Here is a 26,171-nt window from a genome sequence, read left to right on the forward strand (position 1 = left end):
TATCTCCTCCCTCTTGCATCTCCCTATCCCACCCTTCTAGGTGGTCACATAGCACCGAGCTGATCTCCCTGTGCTATGCAGCTGCTACCCACTAGCTGTCTATTTTACATTTGGTAGTATATATAAGTCCATGCCACTCTCTCACTTTGCCCCAGCTTATCCTTCCCCACCCCGTGTCCTCAAGTCCATTCTCTACGTCTGCATCTTTATTCTTGTCCTGCCCCTAGGTTCTTCAGAACCATTTTTTGTTGTTGTTATTGTTTTTTTTAGATTCCATATATATGTGTTAGCATACGGTATTTGTTTTTCTCTTCCTGACTTACTTCATTCTGTATGACAGACTCTAGGTCCATCCACCTCACTACAGATAACTCAATTTCATTTCTTTTTATGGCTGAGTAATATTCCATTGTATATATGTGCCACATCATCTTTATCCATTCATCTGTCAGTGGAGACTTAGGTTGCTTCCACGTCCTGGCTATTGTAAATAGTGCTGCAATGAACATTGTAGTACATGACTCTTTTTTTTTTTTTTTTGGTGGAGGTGCCAGGGAACGAAATGACTCTTTTTGAATTATGGTTTTCTCAGGGTATATGCCCAGTAGTGGGATTGCTGGGTCGTATGGTAGTTCTATTTTTAGTTTTTTAAGGAACCTCCATACTGTTCTCCGTAGTGGTTGTATCAATTTACATTCCCATCAACAGTGTGAGAGGGTTCCCTTTTCTCCACACCCTCTCCAGCATTTATTGTTTGTAGACTATTTGATGATGGCCATTCTGACTGGTGTGAGGTGATACCTCATTGCAATTTTGATTTGCATTTCTCTAATGATTAGTGATGTTGAGCATCCCTTCATGTGTTTGTTGGCCATCTGTATATTTTCTTTGGAGAAATGTCTCTTTAGGTCTTCTGCCCACTTTAGGATTGGGTTGTTTGCTTTTTTGATATTCAGCTGCATGAGCTAGTAATGTGTTTTAAGTGTCTGAGTTTATTATAAAAGGGGAAGAAGAAACTTACTCCCTTTTTGACTGAGTGAAGGACAAGAAGAAACAAGGTTCAGCTCCAACAGGAGAAAGTATAGTTAGATAAAAGAAAAGACTCTCTGGCCATGGGGTACTGAGTGAGTTTAGGAAACCATTCTTGAAGCTATCTATTTTGGTTTAAATTATGAAATAAATTACAAAAAGCTTGAGCGTATATAAAACATATATGTATATTTAAATAAAAATAATTAAATAAATTAAGAGATATCCAAGATTCATGTACAAGTTATAAACTAGAATAAGGAGGTATATTCAAGTGGCACAAAATTTCTCCTTCATTGAAATAGTGAATTTACTGTGTCCTATGGAGATGAGATGAACACCAAATGCCTTTTCTAGCTCAAGGGATTAGCCATTCCTCCAACAGGCTTACCTTGTCATTCATGACTGCAAGGTTCCTCTCAAGGGTCTTGTGACTGTGAAACAGTGCCTCAGAGCTCACAAGGTCTTTGCCATAGTCTTCAGAGGTGACTTGAGGCTCCTTCTCTTTAATCCACTGGATGGCTTCAGTCACGTCCCTGTCAGACATCTCCATGAGCTCCAGCAAAGGAAGAAGGCAGGCATTTCAGGGCAAACAGCACACAGCAAGGACCAGTCTAGCTCACTCAGTCAGAAATTACCCTATCTTCACCCACACTAGCAAAAAACATAATGTAAAATGTTCTTTACTGCTTTTAATGGTTTCCATTGAGAGTTAAGAGAATTGGGCATCCTGACAACTGAACCTCCAAATATACTTCCTATACCTGGGTCAGCTCTTCACGAATGTCCTTCTTCCCAACTTCACCCTCCATTCCCTTCCGGTTCTTAACCTGCTTTTCTTGCCTCTGCAGAGCTTCCATCACTAATTTACCAGTGCTATTTGTATTGCTTTAAGCTCCATTAGACACATACTTGGCTATAGAGTGGGTCACAATTTTCTTAACTACTCTCTCCCTTGTTGTCTTTAAAGGCAAGCACATGAGTTTCTTTTTTTAGAGGTATTGGCCACTAATTGCTAACAGTAGACAGAGGCTAACACAAATAACAAGCATGGTGCTATTGCAGTTTCCTACAGTTCAGTGGTGAGATTCCTACCTTTTGAATCGCTGGAGGTCTGCAGCACTGGACAGCATTTTCTGTCGTTGGACAGCCAGACCATGGAGCCGCTCCCAGGCTGCATTCACTTCCTCCTGCTTTGACTGAATCAAGGGCAGCTCAGGATGCTTTTCCTGTGGGAGAAAGTCAATGATGGACTAATGCAAAAAATCATTTAAACACTTCTTATTTCACACTTCACTTTATCCCTGCTCTCTAACTCTTACTTGATCCACCTCACCAAAATCTAGAAAATCAAACCGCCAGATATTTTGCCCACAGCTCCAGACTAGCCTACTAACACAGGCTTGCCCAACCTCATTATTTTCAGAACTCCATCATGTTGATGCCTGCTAACTCCCTTCAAGATCCTGGAAACCAAGGAAAAGAAGAGAAAATTCCTTTTGTGAAATCTGACTTAATTTTTCAAAACTCTAATACTGTGGGTCTTGGTTCTTTTGGGGTCCTGATACCTTTGAGAAGCTAATGAGAGCTATTTCCCTCTTTGCAGAATTATACAGACATGCAGATAAACTTAATTTTGCAGAAAACTCCATGCATTTTTGCAAACTAACTGAAGCAATGAGATTTATGAATACTAGATTAAGCTAGCAGCATCAGCCCATTTTGATACTTGGCAATTTTGAGTAGTTCCCAAATACCTGTCTCCCTACTCCTCCTATCCCTGTTTATTCCCATTTCCATTTCTATTTTGAAGCCTCATCAGACTGAATTTTCTACTTCTCCTTCCTTGCTTATAAATAGAAATGATATTCTATGAGCCCCAGCACTTAGGCATCAAGAGGCCTTTCAGCTTCTGTTCTTACCTTCTTGGAACACATAAAAAAAGCATGATCTACTGAAAGATGAGAGAGCATATGGAGAAAACCTTCATTTTCCTTGCTAAATCTCCATACATGGGAGCAAGGCCATTTTAGACACTCCACCCCAACTGACTCATTGTATAACTGCAGTGACTTAAGAATACCAGGTGATATCAGCAGAATAACGCAGCTGAGTCACTGAATCATGAATCAGTGAATCTGATTCACTGAAAAAAATAGGTTGTTTGTTGTTTTCAGTTTTGTGGTAGTTTGGTAGATAGTAATAGATAACTTAAAAATCTCCACAATAAGAAAAAGGTGATAGAGGGAGAAAATTTGGGACTGTTGGAAATGTGGCCTGGAAAAAAATTGAGAAATATGTTATTTTCCCCTACTCCAGTACCCGTTCATCCTGAAATCTTGGTTCTATTAACACAGAAACATTATTCCCATTATAAAGCTGCAGTGATAATGAAACCTTAAATGGAAAAGCACGATAGCCAACTGTTAGAATTTCTAATTCCTTCATATACATATAAAATCAGACTGACTTCCCAGTTCTCACATATGTTAGGATTATTTATTCACACACTGAGTTTTTACATGCCCAGAAATTAAAAACTTATTTAACCACTTTCTTAAGAAAATGAAGATAAATCTGCCTCCTTTTCCCTTCCCCCCAAAACACAAAAAAATTAGTTTAATTATATCATGTATATTATGATAGCCCACCATTATTTTATATTCTTTGCCACTTTATTCTGGTTCTTCTTCATGAAGAAAGAGTGCTTCATAAACTTGAGAAATCAATGTACTGCATGGTGCAGGAGTAACCCCCTTGTGGATTGAATTCCTTTATGTAAACACACATACACTCACTCACTCTCATCTCCATTTCCGTGGACTGGCAAGGGATACATTCAGAAAGGAGAGGAAACTGCTCTGGGCATGTTGCTCCAGGGACAGGCATACCTCTGCTTTCTCACAATGTCCTATATCTTTCATGTCCCATCTACTAATGGCCAGAGAGTCTTCTTGAAGATCAGACCCTTTCCCTGGCTTGGCTCTCTTGTTCCCCACCTCACCTCAGCACACTCATTGGCATATTGGTTCACTCCATTCAACCTCTCCTTTCGAGCTGCCAGATCTGCTTGGAAATCTTCAAACTTCTTATGCAGAACCTCTGTGCGCTCCCAGTCCTCACCCAGCTCCACTGATGTCACTATAGCCTCCTGTAGACAGAGAAAACTCTGGTAAGTCACCTGTAAACATTTAGGAATTCCTGCAGTTCAAATGCCCAAAACCCTTGCTCACATTCCCAGGATAACTCAGAAGGAGATACTGGTGGAACTTGGGAGAACCCTTCAGGAAAGAGCCAGAAGCAGCAGTATATTTCCTGAGGTGGCGTTCTGGCCCAGGGAACAGTGTTCTTTGGGGTAATTCTTTGGAGAGACCAGGAACATTGTTGGCAAAAGCCCCTGGGAACACCCTTTTGTGTATTGGAACCTGAAAAATAAATTCATCCTCGTTCTACTCAATTCAACAAACTGAGCATTTACAAAAGTATTGTGCGGGCTTCCCTGGTGGTGCAGTGGTTGAGAATCTGCCTGCCAGTGCAGGGGACACAGGTTCGAGCCCTGGTCTGGGAGGATCCCACATGCCGCAGAGCAACTAGGCCCGTGAGCCACAACTACTGAGCCTGCGCATCTGGAGCCTGTGCTCCACAAGAGAGGCCGCGACAGTGAGAGGCCCGCGCACCACAATGAGGAGTGGCCCCCACTCGCCGTAACTAGAGAAAGCCCGTGCACAGAAACGAAGACCCAACACAGCCAAATACAAATAAATTAAAAAAAAAAAAAAAAAGTATTGTGCTAGGCACTTGCTTGTGTAAATGTTCAGTCCTAACCACAGGATTATTCTTTAAGTATGTAGAAAATAAAAACCTCCCTAGTTATAGGTACTGAGAGACAAAGAATTAGGGAAAGAACTGCAATGCTCTAAGCTGGACACAGAGTAAGAGCAAAAATCTAGGAGTGAAGGCTCATGGAAGGTAGAATGGGGACAATCCTAGATCATCTTTCAATGCAGTTTTTGTGTAAGACTTGCCTTCTTCATATTCAGATTCATACATTTAGACTTATCCCCCTACAGTGTTAACTACCTCCAGAATACCCCTAAATCTTTGCCAACATTCCTCTTTCTTCCAAGGAACTAAGCCCAGAAAGAGACATCCTAACTTCTTTATGAAAGGCCTGCATTAAATTGCTATGGGATGTCTGGGGCAGATGGATGGGAAGTCCTATATGCATACTGTTTGGTCCTATACCTTGTCTCCAATCCACTCTAAGATGTCAGCACACTCCTGTAAGTACTGCTGAAGCTTCAGGGCCCGCAGCAGCAGGGTGCCTTTCTCTTGAGTCAGCTCCAGAAGCAGGTCCCACAGGTGGCTGAGTTCCTCCAGAAGGACCTATGGGGAAAGTAAAACAACTCAGGCATAGTACCTGCTGTGGAGCAGCAGGTATAGACTCAGAGACCTGTGCAGAGAGGGGCCTGGATAAAAATACCTCCTCCCATTCACTCGTGCATTAATTGATCAACAAATATTTAAAGGAGGAAATAGGACATGTATGTGAATAGCAATTAAACCATATGATCTTCCATAATAGAAAAAAATGAATAATGTTTTGGTGTTTTAGAGGATGAAGTGATTACAGACAATAAGACAGGATAGAATAAGAATTCATGAAAGAGTGCTCATTTGAATTGGACCTTGAGGGATAGGTAGAATTTTGATAGGTAGACAATGGGCAGAGGGTGTTCAAAGTACTGAAAAAGACATAGAAAAAACTTAGCATGGACTATTTGTCAGAAAGGATAAGAGTTACAATGTTTTTCTGACTTATAAAGGAAATAGTGGCACCAAAGCAATGAGAATTTAAGAGTATATAGTTGAGGGTTCTAATGCCAAGTTAGCTTAGAAGACCAGATTTTACATATACTGTAAAATTGAAGGTGTCATATATGTTATGCCTTCAAGATTCTTGTATTTTTCAACTACTTCATGGTCCTAAGGTAACATGTAGCATGTAGACCACATTTATCTCTGAATCCTGCCATGGTACAGACTGATATAGCCCCAGTGATTCTGATAGACGTGAAGATGTTTCAAACATTTCTCAAATATTTTAATTAATGTAAGGGATTGGTTTTTGTATAAATTATACAAAGTGATTTCTATTTTATGACAATAAATAAAATTAGAGATTTTCTTGTTAGAGTCTTCTTTCTAATAAGGTTTATTCTGGTTAATGTCTGTATCGCCTGACCATGTTTTGTTGACAGTAAAGCAAACTAGAATTTGTACGCTAAATATGGAACTATAGCCCTAATTTTTAAATACAACACAAATTTTTTTTGAAATTTTTAAAATATTTAAACAGTAAAAAAGTTCACTTGTACAAAAAAGAACCTGAATTGACTGTATCAACACAAACTTGCTGGAAGAGTATATGAATTAAGTCAGAAAAAAAGCTGATACATTAGTAGTGGGTTCCATAGTTGTGGTGATCTTCAGTCTTCAGGGTTTAGGGAAGACAAAGGATTTTAGGAGGTTTTTTTTCCCCAAAATGAACAGATGAGAGGGTTTGGAGAACTACAATAGTAGTCATAGTATGTGGGCTGTGAAGGGAAAGAGGCATCATAGACAAAGGGAGAAAGATTTTGGAGAAGATTCAAAGAAAGAGCATCCCTTGTTTAGAGAGTTTAAGGGACAAGGACTCTGAGGCTAGAAGAATTAAGTAGAAAGGACATTTCAGAAAACCAATTCATCTGGGTTGAAGTGGGTTTGATCTTGAGCCACCTATACTGTGGTGGCATACGCAGGAATGTGATGTTATTTGATGACAGCTTCGTATCATAGCTTTCTCCCCACTCCAAGGAACACTAGGACATCCCATCATTTTTCCTGCCCTAACCCAAGTAAAAGATATAAGGAAGTACCATGGTTCCAAGCCAGTTATATCAAGGTTTATTCCTGTTGTAATCAATTAAAACTCTGATAACATAATCAACATGATAACTTAATTAGAAACATCTCTCACAGAGTCCTGCCATAAATTTACCTTGGTGTCCTCATGGGCAAAATGCCCCTCAGGAAATCGAATTTTCCTGGTTTCTTCCAGCTCAGGAATGACCCTCGATTTTGCTTGCACCTCTGCTTCAAAGGATTCATGCTTCTGATATTTCCCCTGAAGATTAGAAATCAGAGTTTATGGCTAATGCAGCCTGGTCTCTCTGGAAGGGAGGTTCTTTTATTCCTCTTCTTTCTTGCAGTCAAAACTACTTGTTTCCCAACCTAGATTAAGTGATAACCTATGACCATACCTGGAGGAGTCCTATCCGAAAAGAAGCGGTGGTGGCACCACTGCACTTAGGGTTTCAAAGGGTCCTAGGCTCAATGTCCAGGACCATAGTGGAAGTTTTTTTCCAGCCCCCACTGCCTTTGGGGAATTTCCAGTAAATATTATTTTAAATTCTCAATTGCCTTCTGTGGAAATGAAATAATGTAACAGAGTTTTTCCTCTTCAGAAAAGAGGAACTAAATGTTACTGAAAGTAGTGAACAATGAGGAAGATGATCATGGCAACAATGGCTTTTTTTTTTAATTGAGAGGTTTTTGCATGCCAGATTATGTTTTTGCTGTCATATATAAATTGATCCATTTAGCAGATAACACTTTGTTCTTGTTCCAGGTGCTTCCTCTCCAATATCCATTGCACATTTTAGGCATGCAAGCCTTTCTTCTGATCCTGACTGTGCCTCTTTCTATAACATTGTACAAGTAGGAGTGGGAGCTTCCACCAAAGCTCTCCACCTGACTCCTCTCATTCAAACTTAACAAGAGGCATGAATAGCCATTTGGTAAAAACCCTGGTTAAATCACATCTTTCTGAGGAGAGCGAAGAGCAATTGTTTCAGAAACATTGATGTCTCTTCACCTCAATTCCATCCTTAATGTCACAAAATATTGAAATCACATAGTGTGTCATAAATTCTTTGAATTCTCAGTGTTTTGCCCATGGGTTAACTTCAGAATGAGTTTATAAAATATTATCTAGAATGAGTTTCCTTTGTAAATAAGACATTGAGGCTTAAGGAGTTGAAGACATGTGCTATTTAAAGACAGAACTACAGTCCCCAAAGTCTAATCTTTCTGTTATATCATCCCTCTACAGTTTCCCAGATGTACACCTACATTATGGAAATGTTTCCCTCCCTAGAGATCTTAGAGTCAACTCTGGGGAAGTCAATGAAACTAAATGACCTGTATGTTAGTTGGGTCTTCATAGCTTTTATCGCCTGCAATCTTGATTTTCTCCAAGATCCATTTCTCGAGGTCATCTGCATCTCGTATGAAAACCTGGTAGTAATAGGAATCTTCAAGCTTCTGACCCCTCTCAGCAACCAGTTCCTTGAACCTCCGGTACCGGGTCAACACCTCCTGACGCCTCTCCTGGATCTCTTCTGCTGTTTCCAGCACTTTTGGCCCACCACTCTCCATAGCCTACAAGTTAAAAAGCTTCTACATATTGCTGGTTCTCAGATCTCTAGTATACTGTCCTTTTATATGTCTCAAGGCATTTACTCATATTGGACTTATGTTCAGATATCTTTAAGCCTATAAAAGCCTGTTTTTAGAAAGACGGTAGTACATTTATATAATTTTAACCATATACAGCTACAACCTAGGCTAATAATTCTTGATCATTCAGAACACTTTTTCAACTTTTCACATAAGTATGTGCTAACATTAATAAATTTAATAAACTTAATAAAGTTTGATAAATGCTTATTATTGGACTAATAATCGAAGACAAGTTTAAATTAGCAAAATCACAGAGTTTCAGATTGATAAAAAAGAAATATAATTTTATTGCTTTCAAAGACTGAAGAGGTGTTAACATGTACTGATAATGATGAACTTAGTTTAATGAATAAATAAAAATGGCTTGCAATTAACTTGATGAATGATATACCCCAAAGTTTGAAAAGGTTGAATTCTTCTTACATAAAAATATAGCTAATATATTGTTTACTCTTTTTATTTGCTTTATTTATAAACACTACAAATCAAAAGTTTGGCACATTTGCAACCTAATTATCACAAATTTCAAATTATTAGCATCTTGGTAAATGGCTTTTGCTATATAAAACATTGTATTGCTATCAAACAACATAAAATATTATTTTCCTATAGTGGAATCCAACCTATTTGTGACAACATCCAGTAAAATCTCCATAGGGTCCATCTTCATTCTTCTGGATATAAGCACAGTTTTCCTAGCTTACCACAATGAAAACATTCAATATAAAGTTTAAATTTTAGTCTCCTTCTGCTATACATAATTGCTATTCTGTGGATGGCCTTTACAAGTTTGGCTATAGAATTAAATCCTTCTATGGAGACTCAAACCTTTACTGTGTGTTACTTTGCTCCAAGTTACTAGGTTGTTCTCCATGTGAACCCATAGAAACAGGTCATTGCTAGATTTTGGTGCTGTATACTGGAAAGCTCAAGGTCATTGTTTAAAGTGAGACATTCATAAAAAGAGTTAAAATTAAACTTCTTTACCTCTTAAGAATCAAGAAACAATTCTTGTTGATCCTGTCAAAGATAGTACAGAAAAGTCAAAGGAGACAGCTTTCCTAGTTATATTGGTGACAAATTGTACTGTAAAGAATTCTGTACTCACGGTTTCCTTTGGAAAGTGTTACGCTTTTCCTAAAGGTCAAGAACCTGTCAAAATAAAATGTATCCAAAAGACAGAGAGAGAGAGAGAGAGACAAAGGGAGAGAAAGAGAAACAATTCACATGTAGTTGTCTAGTCTAATTCAGATAGAGATGAGAGAAACGTTACATATGTGGCAAGACAAAGAAAAAAAACAGCCCTTCACTTGGGCCAGAATCCCGCCAGCTACAATCTACATTATCTTCAGGAGACAGATTCAGCTGAGGCAGATGCTAACTTTCACAGATGCTGGGTGACTCAGCGGCTTGTGGGACTATGGCTCTCAAAGTTTCTCAACCGGACTTTATAAAAAATGAAAGCAAAAATTTTAGATGAAAAATTAGAAAAAAACTCAGTTATAGATGTAAGATAGAGTCAGTGTTATGATGGTGTTTTGTTTCTTTGATTAGTTTTAAATTTTATATCTGAGAATTGTAAATCAGGAAGGAATTCTGGGATGCCCATTCTTCACACTCTGTGAAGAATTACAAGAACTCAGGGCATACATATGTTCTTGTTCTAACCGATCTCTAGGAAATGCAAATCAACGACTCCATCAAAACCCAACTACAGATTTTTAGCAGCCTTTAAGCAACAATACATCCTATTTTTTGCTGTAGAACCTTTGTTAAAATAGAAAATTTTACTCTTTGCCTCACAGATTGGGTTTTTAAAAGTCTGATTTAGCCTTACCCTTAATCATTTAAATAAAAAGAACAAAGTAAGTAAGATATATGCTTTTTTATTTGTATTTTGTGAAACAAAAATTAGGATACTTCATTTGACAAACTAATGAAGTCATAAAATATTTGAAAATTGGACAGAGTTCTAAACTGTAGGATAAAAGTCATCCTAATCTATGTATTATTTTTAATGGAGAGAAAAGAAACAGAAATCCTTCTCCAAACATATAGTTTGTAAAGGCAACTTTACAAAAATGAAACAAACCAAAGAAAATAGTGGGATGGTTTCAGACCCTCCTAAAAAACAGTGGGTCTATCCATGCCAAACTTCATTCCAATACAAATCCAATTTGAATAATCTAGCTTTCATGGTCTACTAGGGTAGATCAAGGTTCTACATTTCTAGTTTCTTTTCTTCCTGGATCATCTCACCCAATGAAATTGAGAGAGCTTTAAATTCTCTTCTTGAAAGTATAATATTTACTTTTTCACATAGTTTCTTTATATTAAAATCAAATTTGGGTGCTAAAGGCATGAACACAAGTCTTAGAGAATGCATTATATCACATGAACCAGGGAAACTCTGACTGGAGTTGGTTAGGGAGGAAATACATTTTTAATCTTTATCCAAGAGATAAGAATCAATTCGAATCTACCGTGTCTTATTTATATATTGACATGATTAATTTACATTAATTTCTACTCTTTAGAAGTTTCTGTGAAGCAGATATTATCAACCTCATTTTTATATGAGAAAACAAAAGTAGTCTCTGAGAGGTAGTCTCATCCCATGGTTGTTTGGTTTGTAATTATTTAAACAAAGGATAAAATCCATGTGAGTGTGACCATCATGCCCCTCATCTGTTTTAGTCAATCATCTCTTAGTTCACCAATATTTCTGGTTGACTTATTCCAGGATCTTCTCACCAAGAGTGTCAACCATGTGATAGCATTGTAACCAAAGAAATATTCGGACCCAATTAGCAGGATTGGTCATCATGAAATAGAATAAAAGTGGACCAGAACAATAGTCATTAGAGCAGGTATCAGTGTGAAAGTGCACAGGAGACAAGGAAGAGAATTTATACATCAAGACAGAAGTGTTCTTTGAGTTTTCAGTTTGCACCCAAGAGAGATTCCTGCTAATAGTTTCTGTGCCAACACCCTGGCTGCCACTCTGGCTGCTGCTGACTTTAAATTCAGTCCCACCCTATCTTCTCACTCCCTTTAGATTGACAGAGTTTATTCAGTCTCTGAGCATGTTTACCATTATTAGTACAAGTATCAAGGTGTCTCCTTGGGATTGATGGAAGGGTATGATGAAAAACTCTTAAACCCTGGTAGCTTAACACTTGGACCTCTGACCTTCTTGCCACTATTATAGTGTTCCAAGAATGTTTATTGGCTCTGAGGACATGGAGGCCTTGAGTACAGGGGACACAGGTAAAGAATGTATGAGAGACACTGTGGATATTTAGAATCACGTATAATCTTTAAAATTGCATGTAGCCATGTACATAAACGAGTGCTAAGAGGTTACAGGGAAAGCGTGAGCTGATGACAGACAGCTTCATTAAAGAGAAGTCTTATATTCAGTTTTACAGGGTGGGAGTAATTTGGAGAGCTGTTTTATTTGATCATGGTTATCAGCTCTGGGCAGAACTGTACTTCACACACTAGTTTTATCAGCACTGCCCAGCTTGCCTGAGTCTCTTCTCAGTTATCAGATCTTCTTTTCCTGGACTCAGAAACTCCAAGAGATGCTTTATATGCCCAAATTCTAAAGTCTCCCCAATTTGCAACACAAAATTCATATGCTTGCTGTGGATATTTTGGAGTTCAACTTTCTCGGCCCATTTACCAACAAGGAAAAATATGTTAACTTTAACGTAAAACTAAGTTTTCCCATGAAATAGAAGTCATCATTATTTTATTTTTAAAATTTTATTTTTGTTTCTCTAGAGTTAGTTCTCATTTTAAAAGGTCTCAAATGGGGCTTCCCTGGTGGCGCAGTGGTTGGGGGTCCGCCTGCCAATGCAGGGGACGCGGGTTTGTGCCCCGGTCCAGAAAGATCCCACATGCCACGGAGCGACTGGGCCCGTGAGCCATGGCCGCTGGGCCTGCGCGTCCAGAGCCTGTGCTCCGCGGCGGGAGAGGCCGCATCGGTGAGGGGCCCGCGTACCGCAAAAAAAAAAAAAAAAAAAAAAGGTCTCAAATCCTATAATAAAAAATAAAACTCTTTTTTTCCCCTTACCATTATCTTCTCTCACTCTCCCTTACTTATTTTATTATTTTTCTGTTTTATTTATTTGGTATTACTGCATTGAATACGAAAAAACAAAACCCATGATGTCTCCTTTAACAACAAACTATGTAATTATAATTGAAAAAGACATTGGGATAATGGAAAGTGCACTGGATTTGAAACGGAAACCATCTAATCTGAAGACTCAATTCTACCATTTTATAATCAGATGAATATTGGAAATTTGCTTAAATTTTATTAAGTTTATAATGGGAATAGTAATGACAAGGCTACTTATTCCAGAGAATTTTTATATGACTTAATTTAGATGGTTGATTAAAAAGCACTTTATTTAACTATACACAAAAAAGAATTTTTATTGTTATGAATAATGCCAAGCACATATATTTCATTTACTTCAAGTCATCTATTTTGTTCTGAATCAGAAATCTGGAGTGCTTATCTTTTAAAGAATGATTTGCAATGTATCATTAGAAAATCTTATGTAAAATTGCTGAATGTTTCCATCCAGTAATAATTATCTCTGAGTACAGCAACCCTTAAGGAAACCACATAAACTTAAATCTTTACAAACTTTATAAAAATGGCATTTTTGGTGACATGGTCCTACTCAGGGAAGAAAGAGCACAACCAAAAAAAATTATTTCTTATTAGAATAAAGGAAAGTAGGAGCCAGGACTAAACATTATTTCCTTTATAACCATGACTAAACTATGAAGTTTAATTCTTATATTTAAGGGATTAGGTTCCCAAGATATCAATAAAATCCTATTAAACATGTAAATAAAGGCCAGTCATTGAAATTTAAGTGGGTTATCTGTGACATTTCTTCATTTAACTATTAAAAATTACTCTAAGTGTAAATACACTATGTATCTTATCTTTATTCATTATCGCTGGCCCCCCTGCCATCCTCTGTTGAATGTGTGAATAGCCTGAGTTTTCTATAACATAACTTTTTTATAAATTATAATTTTGTCAGGAGACAAAGAATGCCTCTGTTTATTTACTCTTTTAGTGAAGCATTATTGAGCATTTCTCTGGGCAAAGAATTCTAACAGGCATGGGGAATATAGAGATGAACAAAATAAGATACCTACTTTCAAAGAGTTCACAAACTAGAGGGCTCACAGAAGGCATGCAAACCATGACACAGGATAGAATAAAAACCATACTAAGTAGAAGCTCAAGAAATGTGTTACAGAAACACAAAACAAAGAATGTTTCTTTCTTGTTTCAGCTAACTATAGCAGGAGATATTTTGCCAAATCTGGTTCCCTGTGCACCAATGCCAAATAAAAATACAGAGACAGAGAACTGGAAGATAAGAAATAGAGAGGCTTTTATTTTCTTTGCCAGACAAAGGGAAGACACAGTAGGCTAACGTCTCAAGAACTGTGCCCCCCTCCTTGAAGAATTGGAAAAGATTTTATATGTGGGGCTCATGGTCTGGGGTAGGTGATAAGGATCAAAGTAGTGAAGGTCTTGCATTTCTTTTCTTCTGCAAATTCATGGCCAAAGCTGGCATCAGGCAGCTCAGCAACCTGCTCTGTTGTCGTTGAAGTTATGGGTTGTGACTTTCTTTCTGAAATGAAGAGTGCTACAAGAGAGTTGTAAGGGAAGAAGAAATGCCAAGTGCAAAGGGTAATTCATATGGAGTCAGAGAATAATCAGTTTTGTGAAGGACAAGTCTAGCTACAAGTGTTTGTTAGTAGTAACAGCTAAAGAATAACCAAGATTGCTTAATTCTTTCAGGCCTGTTTATGTTGTTTCCCCAGCCTGTTCATTGTTTCCTTATTTATCAGAAAAGCTCATTTCTATTTTTGCTGTAACAGTGTCAGGACAGAGGTAGAATTTTATGAGTCCTTCTGGATTCAAAGAATAAACGACGGGACTGTGTGAGTCTTCACCCCCATTTTCTTTGTATTCTATGATTAATCAACCTCTGAGGACATTTCCTAAGTGAACAGAGATTGGATGGTTAAATGTCCCACTTAGAGTCAATGCACAGAAAAAATAAACACAACAGCAACACACTGAAAACATAAATACAGATACTGGCATAAATATACTTTGTTAATGGGTATGTCTTTTGTCTTATTTGATAGTAGATCGGCATGTGTGCACTTTTATTGCTTCCTTGATCTCTTTACTCCTTAGACTAGATAATTGAGTTAAAGGATGGCCATAACACTGCAAAGAGTGGGCTAATGGCTATGCCCCAGGAAAAGGAATCCTTAGTAGAGAAGCACAGGGATATAAAGGCTACATTTCCAAAAAAATATCAAGAAAATAGCAAGGTGGGAAGCATATGTAGAAAAGGCCTTTGGTTTCAGCCAACAGAGCAGATAATGTAGGATTACTGCAATGATACAAACATAACCCAAAACTACAAGCAGTATAGCCGTGATGATCTCCACAGCATGTACAATTTCTACAACCTTGATTAAAATAATCTATCAGTGTTCATGCATGTCAGATTCAGGATGAGATCAAAGTTGCAAAAGATATTTTGAATTTGATTTGGACCACAAAATAATAGTGTAGATATTCAAGCAATCTCAGGAAGTGACATGAGGAAGCCACAGAAGCAACAGCCTACAGTCAGCTGAGTGTAGGGCTGAGGTGTTATGATTGTGGGGTAATAAAAGGGGTTGAAGATGGCCAGGTATCTGTCCTTAGCCGTGGTGGTGAGCTTGTAAATCTCAGAAATGACAAGAGAGTAAAATAAATACATATTCAGGAGGCAGTTAGTCAGATAAATGGTCTTCTGCTCACTGACTTGATTGGAGAGTATCTTGTGGATGATGCTTGTAGTATACCAGATCTCCAGGAAGGACAGGACACTGATGAGGAAATACATAGGAGTGTGGAGGTGGGAATCCAGTTTGATGAAAAAGAAGACCATAAGGGTGCCAGTGATGATGAACAGGTAAATTAGGAGCAAGAGATAAAAATAAGAGTTCATCTTCCTGAAAATGAAAAAAAAAATCCAGTGAATATGAATTCAATCACTGCTGTCTGATTTTTACTTAAAATCTTCTCAATGTGGGGCAGGAAAAAAAAATAGAAAAAAGGAAGTAGTAATTGGATAATCAATTCATTCATTTATTATATTTTTATTTGTTCATTCAAATATTTGGTCAGAGCTTACTATGTCCCATGTGCTGTGTAATATGGTCGAATGAGAAGGATCACTTAAAAAGAACCAATATTCCAAATGCATATATTGCTGTATTTCTCCTAGCTAGCCACACCATAAGATTCAGCTTATATAGGCAATTGCCTCTGTTACCCAAGAACAAAATTTTATATTTAGCAGAATTGTCCCCTTTATATTTCCTTCACTTCTTTCATCTATATCAGCCCCTCTCCTGTTCAGAATAAAGAATAAATCAGGGTTCAGCTCAAATAATACTTCCCATGAATTATTCTAGTTAGATTAAATTTTTCTCTCTGTGGTACTCCCATAGCAATTAATTTTGCACTTTCTATATCATGGCTAATAATACAATACCTTGTCTGCTTCTCCAATTCCTTTTTATACTCTATTTTAATCAGATGTTTTACACTAATAAGTGCTCAGTAAACATGTGTGAATGTGGGGAGGCAGGCTCGTCCACCAGCACACTTAAGCAGTCATGGGTCCAACACAATAGAAAGGCATACACAGCCCACATATAGGAGACATCCTCGTACGCTGTTGGTGAGACTGTAAATTGGTGCAACTATTATGGAAAACAGTATGGAGATTTCTCAAAAAATTCAGAATAGAACTAGTACGTGACCCAGCTATTCCACTCCTGGATATTTAACCAAAGAGCACAAAAACTCTAATTTGAAAATATATTTGCACCCCTACATTCACGGCAGCATTATCTACAATAGCCAAGATATGGAAGCAACCTGTGTCCATTGATGCACAAAGGGATAAAGAAGATGTGATACACACACACAATGGATTATTAGTCAGCCATAAAAAAAACGAAATCCTGCCATTTGCAGCAACATGAAGGAAACTTGGAAGTGTTATGCTAAATGAAATGAGTCAGATGGAGAAAGACAAATACTATATGATTTCACTCATATATGGAATCTTAAAAAAACAAACAGAAAACAGGTTAGTGGTTAGCAGAGGGGAAGACTAAATGCTAATTGGGTTAGTTGGGGAGAGGGTAAAATGGTGATGGATGGTAAGTAGACTTGTGGTGGTGATCTCTTTGTAGCGTATACAGATGTTGAATTATAAGGCTTTCCACTTGAAACTTACGTAATAAAAAATATATGAATGGAAATGAATTTTATTGAAAGTGGAGAGGTAAGTAGCATATGGCTGAGCAAGTTGAATCCACAACTATGGCAATTTTGACCTGAATTTTGAAAAGGGAGAAAAAGTTTGTCATCTCCCTTTTTCCTGTAGATGAATACAATAAATTCAGTCCTTCTCAGTGGGCATGTCCTATGTGGAGCAAACAAATAACATGGAGGAAGAAAATGATATATGTAATTGGAGTTGGAAAGAGTGTTTGACTACTTGATCTCCAATACTTTTTGGAAGAAGATAGGGAATATATAAATGAAACAAATGCCTTATCCCACTTAATGGAACCTTCATTCTTCCAGTTCTTTAGATCAAATTCTTTGGAGTCAAGCTTGTCTCCTCTCTCATGCCCCATATTCAATCAGTAAGCAAATCAATTAGTGATACCTTCACAATATTTCTAGAACCAACTACTTTTTTTTAAATTACAACTTCTTTATTATATAGAGTTTTAATAATTTCGTATTGGACAACAGATAACATTTTAAAGAAAGAAACAATATAAATTATATTCCTCTCCTCAAGAATAGACCTAATATAACTGCTTTAGGAGTCTCTTCACTTTGCATAGCAGATATCCTAAAAGTTTATTGTGATATGATTTGACATCTCTGGATGTTTTGGGCAGAAATTATTTCAAACAGAACCAGAGAGAAGTCACCTTGTCCACTGAAAGTCCTGGGGATGTCACAAAAGCACTCCTGGTACTGTTGGAGACAGTCCCCTATAGTCTTGAGATATTATAGTAGTTTTTGAGTCATGAATTTAGGGACTCGGGTTTTAGGAGCCGAGGCAATGCCAAGGGCCCCATGATGCCTGGTGATATTTGTAGGAATCTGATTCTTAGGATTCAGATGTAATGACCAAATGGACTTCTCATTCTAATTGTCAAAAGGAGGCCAAATTGCTGAATTGCTCTCTTGCTAGTACAGAGAAAAGGACACTGCAGTGTATCATGGAACTCCACCAGGTTAAAAGGCTTTATATGTAGCCTATTTTAATGTTGGGTTTAATCCTGGGTTTAAAAACAAAACTCATAAAAATACATTGATTTCATTTACCATCTTCTCTCTTTTAAAACTACTACCCATAGGTATACGACTTAATATTTGGAAATGGCAGGCCACAGGATTCATCCTTTTTATTTAAAATAGTGTGTGTGTGTGTGTGTGTGTGTGTGTGTGTGTGTGTGTGGAGGTGTGTTTATTTTTTTGCATATAACCTATGTACTTCCTCCCATATACTTTATTTTTTTTAACATCTTTATTGGAGTATAATTGCTTTACAATGTAGTGTTAGTTTCTGCTGTATAACAAAGTGAATCAGCTATACGTATACATATATCCCCATATCCCCTCCCTTTTGAGCCTCCCTCCCACTCTCCCTATCCCATCCCTCTAGATAGTCACACAGTACTGAGCTGATCTCCCTGTGCTATCGAGCTGCTTCTCACTAGCTATCTATTTTAGATTTGGTAGTGTATATATGTCAATGCTACTCTCTCACTTCTCTTTTACTTCACTATGTATGACAAACTCTAGGTCTATCCACCTCACTACAAATAACTCAGTTTTGTTTCTTTTTATGTCTGAGTAATATTCCATTGTATATATGTGCCACATCTTCCTTATCCATTCATCTGTCGATGGACATTTAAGTTGCTTGCACGTCCTGGCTATTGTAAATAGTGCTGCAATGAACATTGCGGTACATGACTCTTTTTTTTTTTTCTTTGCGGTACGCAGGCCTCTCACTGTTGTGGCCTCTCCCATTGCGGAGCACAGACTCCGGATGCGCAGGCTCAGCGGCCATGGAGCACGGGCCCAGCCGCTCCGCAGCGTGTGGGATCTTCCCAGACCAGGGCACGAACCCGTGTCCCCTGCATCGGCAGGCGGACTCTCAACCACTGTGCCACCAGGGAAGCCCCATGACTCTTTTTGAATTACAGTTTTTTCAGGGTATATGCCCAGTAGTGGGATTGCTGGGTCATATGGTAGTTCTAGTTTTAGTTTTTTAAGGAACCTCCATACTGTTCTCCATAGTGGCTGTATCAATTTACATTCCCACCAACAGTGCAAGAGGGTTCCCTTTTCTCCACACCCTCTCCAGCGTTTATTGTTTCTAGATTTTTTGATGATGGCCATTCTGACTGTGATACCACATTGTGGTTTTGATTTGCATTTCTCTAATGATTAATGATGTTGAGCAGCTTTACATGTGCTTCTTGCCCATCTATATATGTTCTTTGGAGAAATGTCTATTTAGGTCTTCTGCTCATTTTTGGATTGAGTTGTTTGTTTTTTTGATATTGAGCTGCATGAGCTGCTTGTAAATTTTGGAGATTAATCCTTTGTCAGTTGCTTCATTTGCAAATATTTTCTCCCATTCTGAGGGTTGTCTTTTCATCTTGTTTATGGTTTCCTTTGCTGTATAAAAGTTTTTAAGTTTCATTAGGTCCCATTTGTTTTTTTTTTGTTTGTTTGTTTTTATTGCCATTTCTTCAGGAGGTGGGTCAAAAATGATCTTGCTGTGATTTATGTCATAGAGTGTTCTGCCTATGTTTTCCTCTAAGAGTTTTATAGTGTTTGGTCTTACATTTAGGTCTTTAATCCATTTTGAGTTTATTTTTGTGTATGGTGTTAGGGAGTGTTCTAATTTCATTCTTCCATTTTTCCCAGCACCACTTATTGAAGAGGCTGTCTTTTCTCCATTGTATGTTGTTGCCTCCTTTAGAACCAACTACTTCTTAGAACATTCATACTGCAACCCTGGCCCAAGCCATCAACTCTTGCCTGGATTTTGCATAACCTCGAAGAGTGTCTGCTTTTCTCGTTGCCCTCTTTCAGTCTATCCTCAGCATTAAACTAAGATAAATCTTATTAAAAGGTAAATGAAATAGTTTTGCTTCTCTGCCGAAAACCCTCCAATGGGTCCCACTTTACTCCAAATGAAAAGCAAAAGCCTTTACAATGGTCTTTTAGTTCTTATGTAATCTGGCCCAAGAAAACTTTTTCTGACTTCATCATCTATGTCTCCACACCCACCCCAATCACTCTATCCACGTGCCACCTGGAATGCCCTTACATTAGAGCCTTTGCACTTCCATGCCCTCTACCTAGAACATTCTTCCTTGAAATATTCACATGCCTAGAACTTATTTTCTTGTACTTCTTTTGGCCATAATTCAAATAATACTTGCTGAGAGATGCCATTCCTGATTACCTTACTTAAAATTAATCACATTCCAGCCCCAAAACTCCTTATTCGCTAACCGTATCTTATTGTTTTTTCTCCCTACCATCTCTTACTACTATTTAAAATATAATTGCATTTTATTTAGATTATTGTCCACCATCCTTTCATATATAGACTCCGTGAGTACAAGGATTTTTTTCTGTTTTTAAAATAGTTTTATATGTAATGCCTAGAACAGCAATTGGTACAGAGTTGGCATGTAATTCCCTCTTTAGAATTATATGATATATACCGTTTCTATTCCTCTCAGGTTGCTGTTACATACAGAGCAAGTTTCTTGAAATGCTTAAGACAGAGATAGTTCAAAGTCCCTATGGCTGATGGAAAAGATATAATTAGGTAACCATACTCATATTACAGAGGAAAAGTGGTGAAAGTGTTAATTGTGTCAGGCTATGAATATGTGCAAATGAATAGGTTAGAATAGTGATGGGAGGAGAAATTCTGAACTTATAAGTAAAATATCTAAGAAATTGTTTCCTAGCTGTATAATGATCAACATTTTAAAACCTTCAGCCTGCAATTAAGTTTTAGATTGTTCATACCTACTTGCCCTAAGGTAAATGAATTTAAAAGAGTAACAAACACTCTCTTTTTCTAGGAATCTAGATGCTCTGTTTCAATAGAAAAACCTCTGAAAATTTATTATTCAAACTGCAGGAAAGTTAACAAGAGCAAAATAATGTCAGCAATGGAACGGCAACTCATAGCATCTCCTCCTTTTTGCACCCTTCATAGATGTGACAGTACAGAAAATCAGAAGTCATGAAGCAATTCAATAGTTATTTATTAAGGCCATTATTATGTAGAGCCCAGTGCTAGGCACAGGGAGCAATGCACATATGAACCAATGACACAGTGCTTCAAGTTGGATGTATTAATGATAATTCAAGGTAGAAAGCAAGCAGTGTCATAAGAGTGGTACAGATAAAGTACAATGAAACTTCAGAGAAGTTACTGCCCATTGTCTCTGGAGTCCGAGTGTTGGGATTCCTGTCCTTGTTTGGCTACTTTTATGGGTAAATTACTTACCTGCTCTTTGTCTCAGTATTTTCAACTGCAAATTAGAAATGATGAGATGACTCATATTGTAAGTATTAAATAAAGTAAGAGATGTGAAACACTATGTGCTTGGCACATAGAGAAAATAAATTGCTAGTTATAATCAAAATAATTATTTATTCTCATTTGTTAAAGGGATGAATAAGTTAAAATATGCTTATTAGGAGAGTTTAAGAACAGCAAGTCAGTAATGCTGAGACAATACTATTAAGTATTGCTGTGGTGAGAAAAGCATGGCAGTTTGAAGTCTGGACTCATTTTTGTTACTTGCTCTATCATTAGCCAACTATGTGAACATAAAAAGTCTGTTTGCTTCAATTTTTTTTCTTTTCTTGATCTGCATAATGGATGTGATAATATCAACTGCATGAGTTTGTTTTGAGGATTAAGTGAGTTAATCCAGTGAAAACTTGGCTTATAGGCCATAGTTCTTATTAAAACCAGCCTCAAGCCCATGTTGGTTTGTACCAAAAACTCTTCCTAAATTAAAAGCAAGTAGAGTTCTAAAGGTATATAAATAAAGATTAAAAAATAAAGGTAAGTATATGATAAATATTTTTCATGTCAGAACAAATACAATTTCTCTTTGCAATTTTTCTTGATTTTCCAGCACAGTTACTACTTCTGCTATGATTTTATGGATTTTGTTGTTATTACTTTTTATATTGTACTTTTATGGGCCTCTCCAATTCTTTAGTGGAAACTCTTTTAGGTAGAGGTTCTATGTTTGTCCAGAATTTACCACACTGCTTGACATGTAAAATTTGCTCAGTAATGAATTGTTCAATATGTTCTTGCAGATAAGGTTTCTGACATTTAAAAAATGATGGAAAGTAGTTAACAGTGAACATAAATAGCCATCTTCAGATTACATGCTTCATTAGTTACGAAGGATTTTCAGTAAGTGATTATATATTCTTTCATTCATTTATTTATGTATTTAATATAATCTCCCCAAAATATCATAAAAATATAATAAGCAGGCTGGTGAGGTGGAAAGCAGTGTGAGAGAACTCACTGCTCAACCCTCAGCAATGTGAATTTTAAAAATCACTGTAAGACGTTCCACCAGTAGGTTAGCACCGTGATCTCCCCTCTGAATGGTGTCCTTACTTTTGATCATCAGACACTGCCATACGCTGTTTCTTTTCCTTTTGCTTTTCTCTCAGTTTGGAATCTTCTTTATTCAACACACATGAACACACGCACGCATGCACAGATACACAGGTTAGCTAGGAAAATTACATTCACAATTTGGAGTGAGGGCGTATTTAATCTTAGAACGTTTTTAAGCAGCATAGTAAAGCAATAAGATCTAAGTTTTAAGAAATAAAGTAGTCTCAGTTGGGAGAGAAGATAGAAGGTGAGAAAGTACGGATGTAAAAAGGTAGTTTCAGCTATATACATTTTTAGGGACAATGATAAATTTTGAGGGACAAGGAAAGTGATAAATAAATTTTATATTTTAAGGCAGGACAAGAACTTTTCAGCATAAAATTCTCTCTGTGTGTCCATTTGGGCCTCCTCTCTCTCTCCTTAATGTGCAGTGTGCATCTGCATTACACATAAAAAAGAACTTCTCAAAGATGGGAGTGTCTGCTGGACCGTAAAGATCGTTTTGTTTTGTTTTGTTTTCCTTTCTTCTGACTCTAGCAATGTAACTTCTTTAAAAAATATATTGTTCTTTCCCAACTCTGTAGGGAGTCATGATGACTTGATGCTTGTTTTGTAACTGCTTACCTGGACTATGTATCTTTGTTGAACTTTATGTAAAATATCAATGTCATTTTGATGCATGATACTTTGTCTCAAAAATGTATCTGACTGTGCCTTTGACTTCTAACAGGAGGAACAGTTCTCAGAGCTTTCTGAGAGCCTGTCTCCCTGGTTATAATTCTCAGTTTGGCTCAAATAAAGTTCCTTTTATTCTTCTTAACTTGATTGTTAATTGGACTTTTATTGAGAAATTGATTATATACTACAAAATCTTAAAGCAGACAAAACATAAGAAAACTGTGTAACCCTTTCATATGGAGATTTATGTAAATCAATTCTGTAACAATATTGCACTGAGAAAAGTACTGTTAAAATAATTAATCTATCAGTAATTTCATTCCTCATGCTTTATGAAAAACATTAAAAATATATACATTATTTAAACCCAGTTACATTTCTTGTATCCCTTTTCCCCTCTTCCCTTATTTTCTTACACTAACTATACTTTCTGAAGACATTCCTTTACCAAGACCTCTCCACCCACAACCTATGTTTTTTCTCACATTTTCTCTCTTCTCTATCTGAATTCTTTATTGGATACCATTATCCTCTTCTTATAAGACATTTCCCTTTACTTCTGTCTTTGCATCTGACTTTTAAGTATCATAAGACTTAAGGGTGAAGATGAGGGCATGGCTATGGCACACTAGTGGGAAAGTGAGGCTGACTACCATAGGATTCATGTAGGTGGGCTAGGGAAGAGTGAAAATCTACTAACATTTGCATAGTAATCAGCTTTATTATTGCATCCCCATGAGGCGTGAGCCTTGGAGAAAAGCACCTTTTATGAAGCATGTATAAAGAGAAGAATCCACAAGAGAAAGAGTCCTCAAACAAAATAAGATTAAAAAAAATAAAGAGTCCAGCATCCTGAAATACAAGGGAGAAGAGGTTGAAAGGGAAGCATTGTCCAATATGGTTGATCAGTTGTCTGGGACAATCAGAATGCAGCATGGTGATATTGGTTTATTTACTCAGTAGATATTTATTGATATTATTGCTTAATTAATAAGTACAATACATTTGATTACAGTGAAACCAAGGATTACATTTTTCAATTTATCATGAAAAAATATTGATTAGCTAATGAATGGGTTAGTTTTATTACTTTACTTTTTTTTAGAGCCAAGGTTTTTGTTTGTTCATTTATTGTACTTAAAATATTCTTCAGTGACCTTCTTGGCCTGAGATTCTTTGCCATAGTCCTTAACTACCACAGAACTGCAACCAACCCTTTTATGGGGTTTCTCTCTCTGTCAGTCTTAAAGAGGCCTATCCATTCTCCTCATTTCTAGTGGTCACTGATATTAATGAAGTTGATTTGGGGTTCAGCAAAACAGTCTCCACTAACTTGACACACACAGGCTCAATACAGGTAGACACAGGGCTTAGTGCCTGTTATTGACACAGACATGGAATTAATATTGTGTAGTACTGACAAGATATAAATCATACAAGGGATTCATAATAGAACTTGCTGAAAAACATCTAGACTGCTATTTATCAATACATGAATACTCAATTAGAAATTAGGGTTATTCTTCAAGTATATCCATTGTGAATACCATGGAGAGAACTTAGTCTTATGAAGATGGTTTTCAATTATCATATCTTACAAACAGAAGTCTCGACTCTGTTAAAATTAGTAAATTTTTACCCAGATTATTTCCACAAATTAAATTTACCTTGAATAAATTGAGTGGCAGAAAACTTAATCAAAAAAGTCAGATCCAAAATATGTCAAATTGAATAAAGGTTGAAATAAACTATTGAGTTCAGTTATTAGTGAATTTTTTTTATTGGTGACTTTTGGGAGACCAGTTTCAGCAAAAGGCTGTTAGGAAAAGATGTATTGCAGGGAGTTGAGGATTAGAGGGCTCCAACAATTATATAGACTCCCAACTACTAGATCTTACTTGAGGTCCCTGGTCTTATGAAAAATGATGTTAGCTTGACTTATGTGCTTTTTTATAGCTCCCTCTATCTCTTTATTCCTCAGACAGATAATGAGGTTAAAAAAAGGGAGACAAAGCTACAAAGGCCAGAGCAATGGCTATATCCCAGAATAAGGAGTAGATGGCAGAGAAGTGTAGGTACATGAGAGCCACACTGCCAAAGAAAACCAGAAAGACAGTGAGGTGGGAGACGTATGTGGAAAATTCCTTGCAATGACCCTCAGCTGAACAAATACATAGAATTACAGCCACAGTACCAACATAGGACATGAAAATGAGCATCACACCTGTAATGATCTCCACTGCATGGACAACATCCACTGCCTGAATCATGACGATGTATTGTGTGTCTAGGCAGGCCAGGCCTGGCACTGGGAGGAAGTCACAAAAGATATGCTCAAGGTGATTAGAGCCACAAAATAGCAGTGTGGAGATCCAGGCAGTCTCAGTGAGGGGCATGATAAAGCCACAAATACAGCAGCTTAAAGTCAGCCGGGCACATAGCTTAGGGGTTATGATAGTGGGATAATGAAGAGGGCTGCAGATGGCCAGGTAGCAGTCAAAAGCCATAGCTGTCAAGAGACAAAACCTCACTCATGCCTGTAGAATGGAAGAAATACATCTGCAGGAGACAACCACTTAAGGAAATACTCTTGTCACTAAGCAGGCAAGACAGCACCTTTGGTATGGTAGCTGTGGTTTACCAGATCTCCAGGAAAGAAAGGGCGCTAATAAAGTACATGGGAGTGTGGAGGTGAGTATTCAGCTGGACCACTGTGATGATGACTAGGTTTCCAACAACAATGAAAGCATAAATGAAGAGCAGTGGAACAAAACAGATGACAGGATCTCCCCAGGAATAAGGGAAAGCAGAGAAGATAAACTCCTGAGCAGTGGTTTGATTGGGGCTCTCCATCTCCAGGTGAGAAATGAGGATTTCAATTCCTACTGCACTCAAGCCTTCTAGGAGATGCTTACTATTGGTCATAGAGTGAGTACACTTACCAAATGACAGCATCTGAATAAATCCCTGTATTGGGGCTATAGAAGAAGAAGGAATATTCCATAGATGCTTACAACTAAAATTGGAGTATGGAAAAAAAAATACAGTCAGAAA

The 26,171-nt window shown here is 37.3% G+C and overlaps 1 protein-coding gene and 1 pseudogene across 5 annotated transcripts in view; both read right to left on the reverse strand.

Annotated features, from left to right (window-relative positions):
* Positions 1–8,508, reverse strand: part of SPTA1 (spectrin alpha, erythrocytic 1) — a 66,156-nt gene extending 57,648 nt beyond the window's left edge. For all 5 annotated transcript variants that reach the window (XM_067713956.1, XM_067713945.1, XM_067713977.1 and 2 more), the window contains exons 1-6: positions 8,272–8,508; positions 7,070–7,195; positions 5,275–5,415; positions 4,034–4,180; positions 2,125–2,258; positions 1,421–1,565 (exon numbers count right to left, since the gene is read on the reverse strand). In XM_067713956.1, the coding sequence (XP_067570057.1) occupies positions 1,421–1,565; positions 2,125–2,258; positions 4,034–4,180; positions 5,275–5,415; positions 7,070–7,195; positions 8,272–8,508 (930 nt within the window). The remainder of the gene's footprint in view (positions 1–1,420; positions 1,566–2,124; positions 2,259–4,033; positions 4,181–5,274; positions 5,416–7,069; positions 7,196–8,271) is intronic.
* Positions 8,509–25,004: 16,496 nt separating this feature from the next.
* LOC137211479 (olfactory receptor 6K2-like) lies at positions 25,005–25,970 on the reverse strand (annotated as a pseudogene).
* Positions 25,971–26,171: the final 201 nt, after the last annotated feature.

Source organism: Pseudorca crassidens, chromosome 2 (genome assembly GCF_039906515.1).
Source record: "Pseudorca crassidens isolate mPseCra1 chromosome 2, mPseCra1.hap1, whole genome shotgun sequence".
Classification (NCBI taxonomy): Eukaryota; Metazoa; Chordata; class Mammalia; order Artiodactyla; family Delphinidae; genus Pseudorca; species Pseudorca crassidens.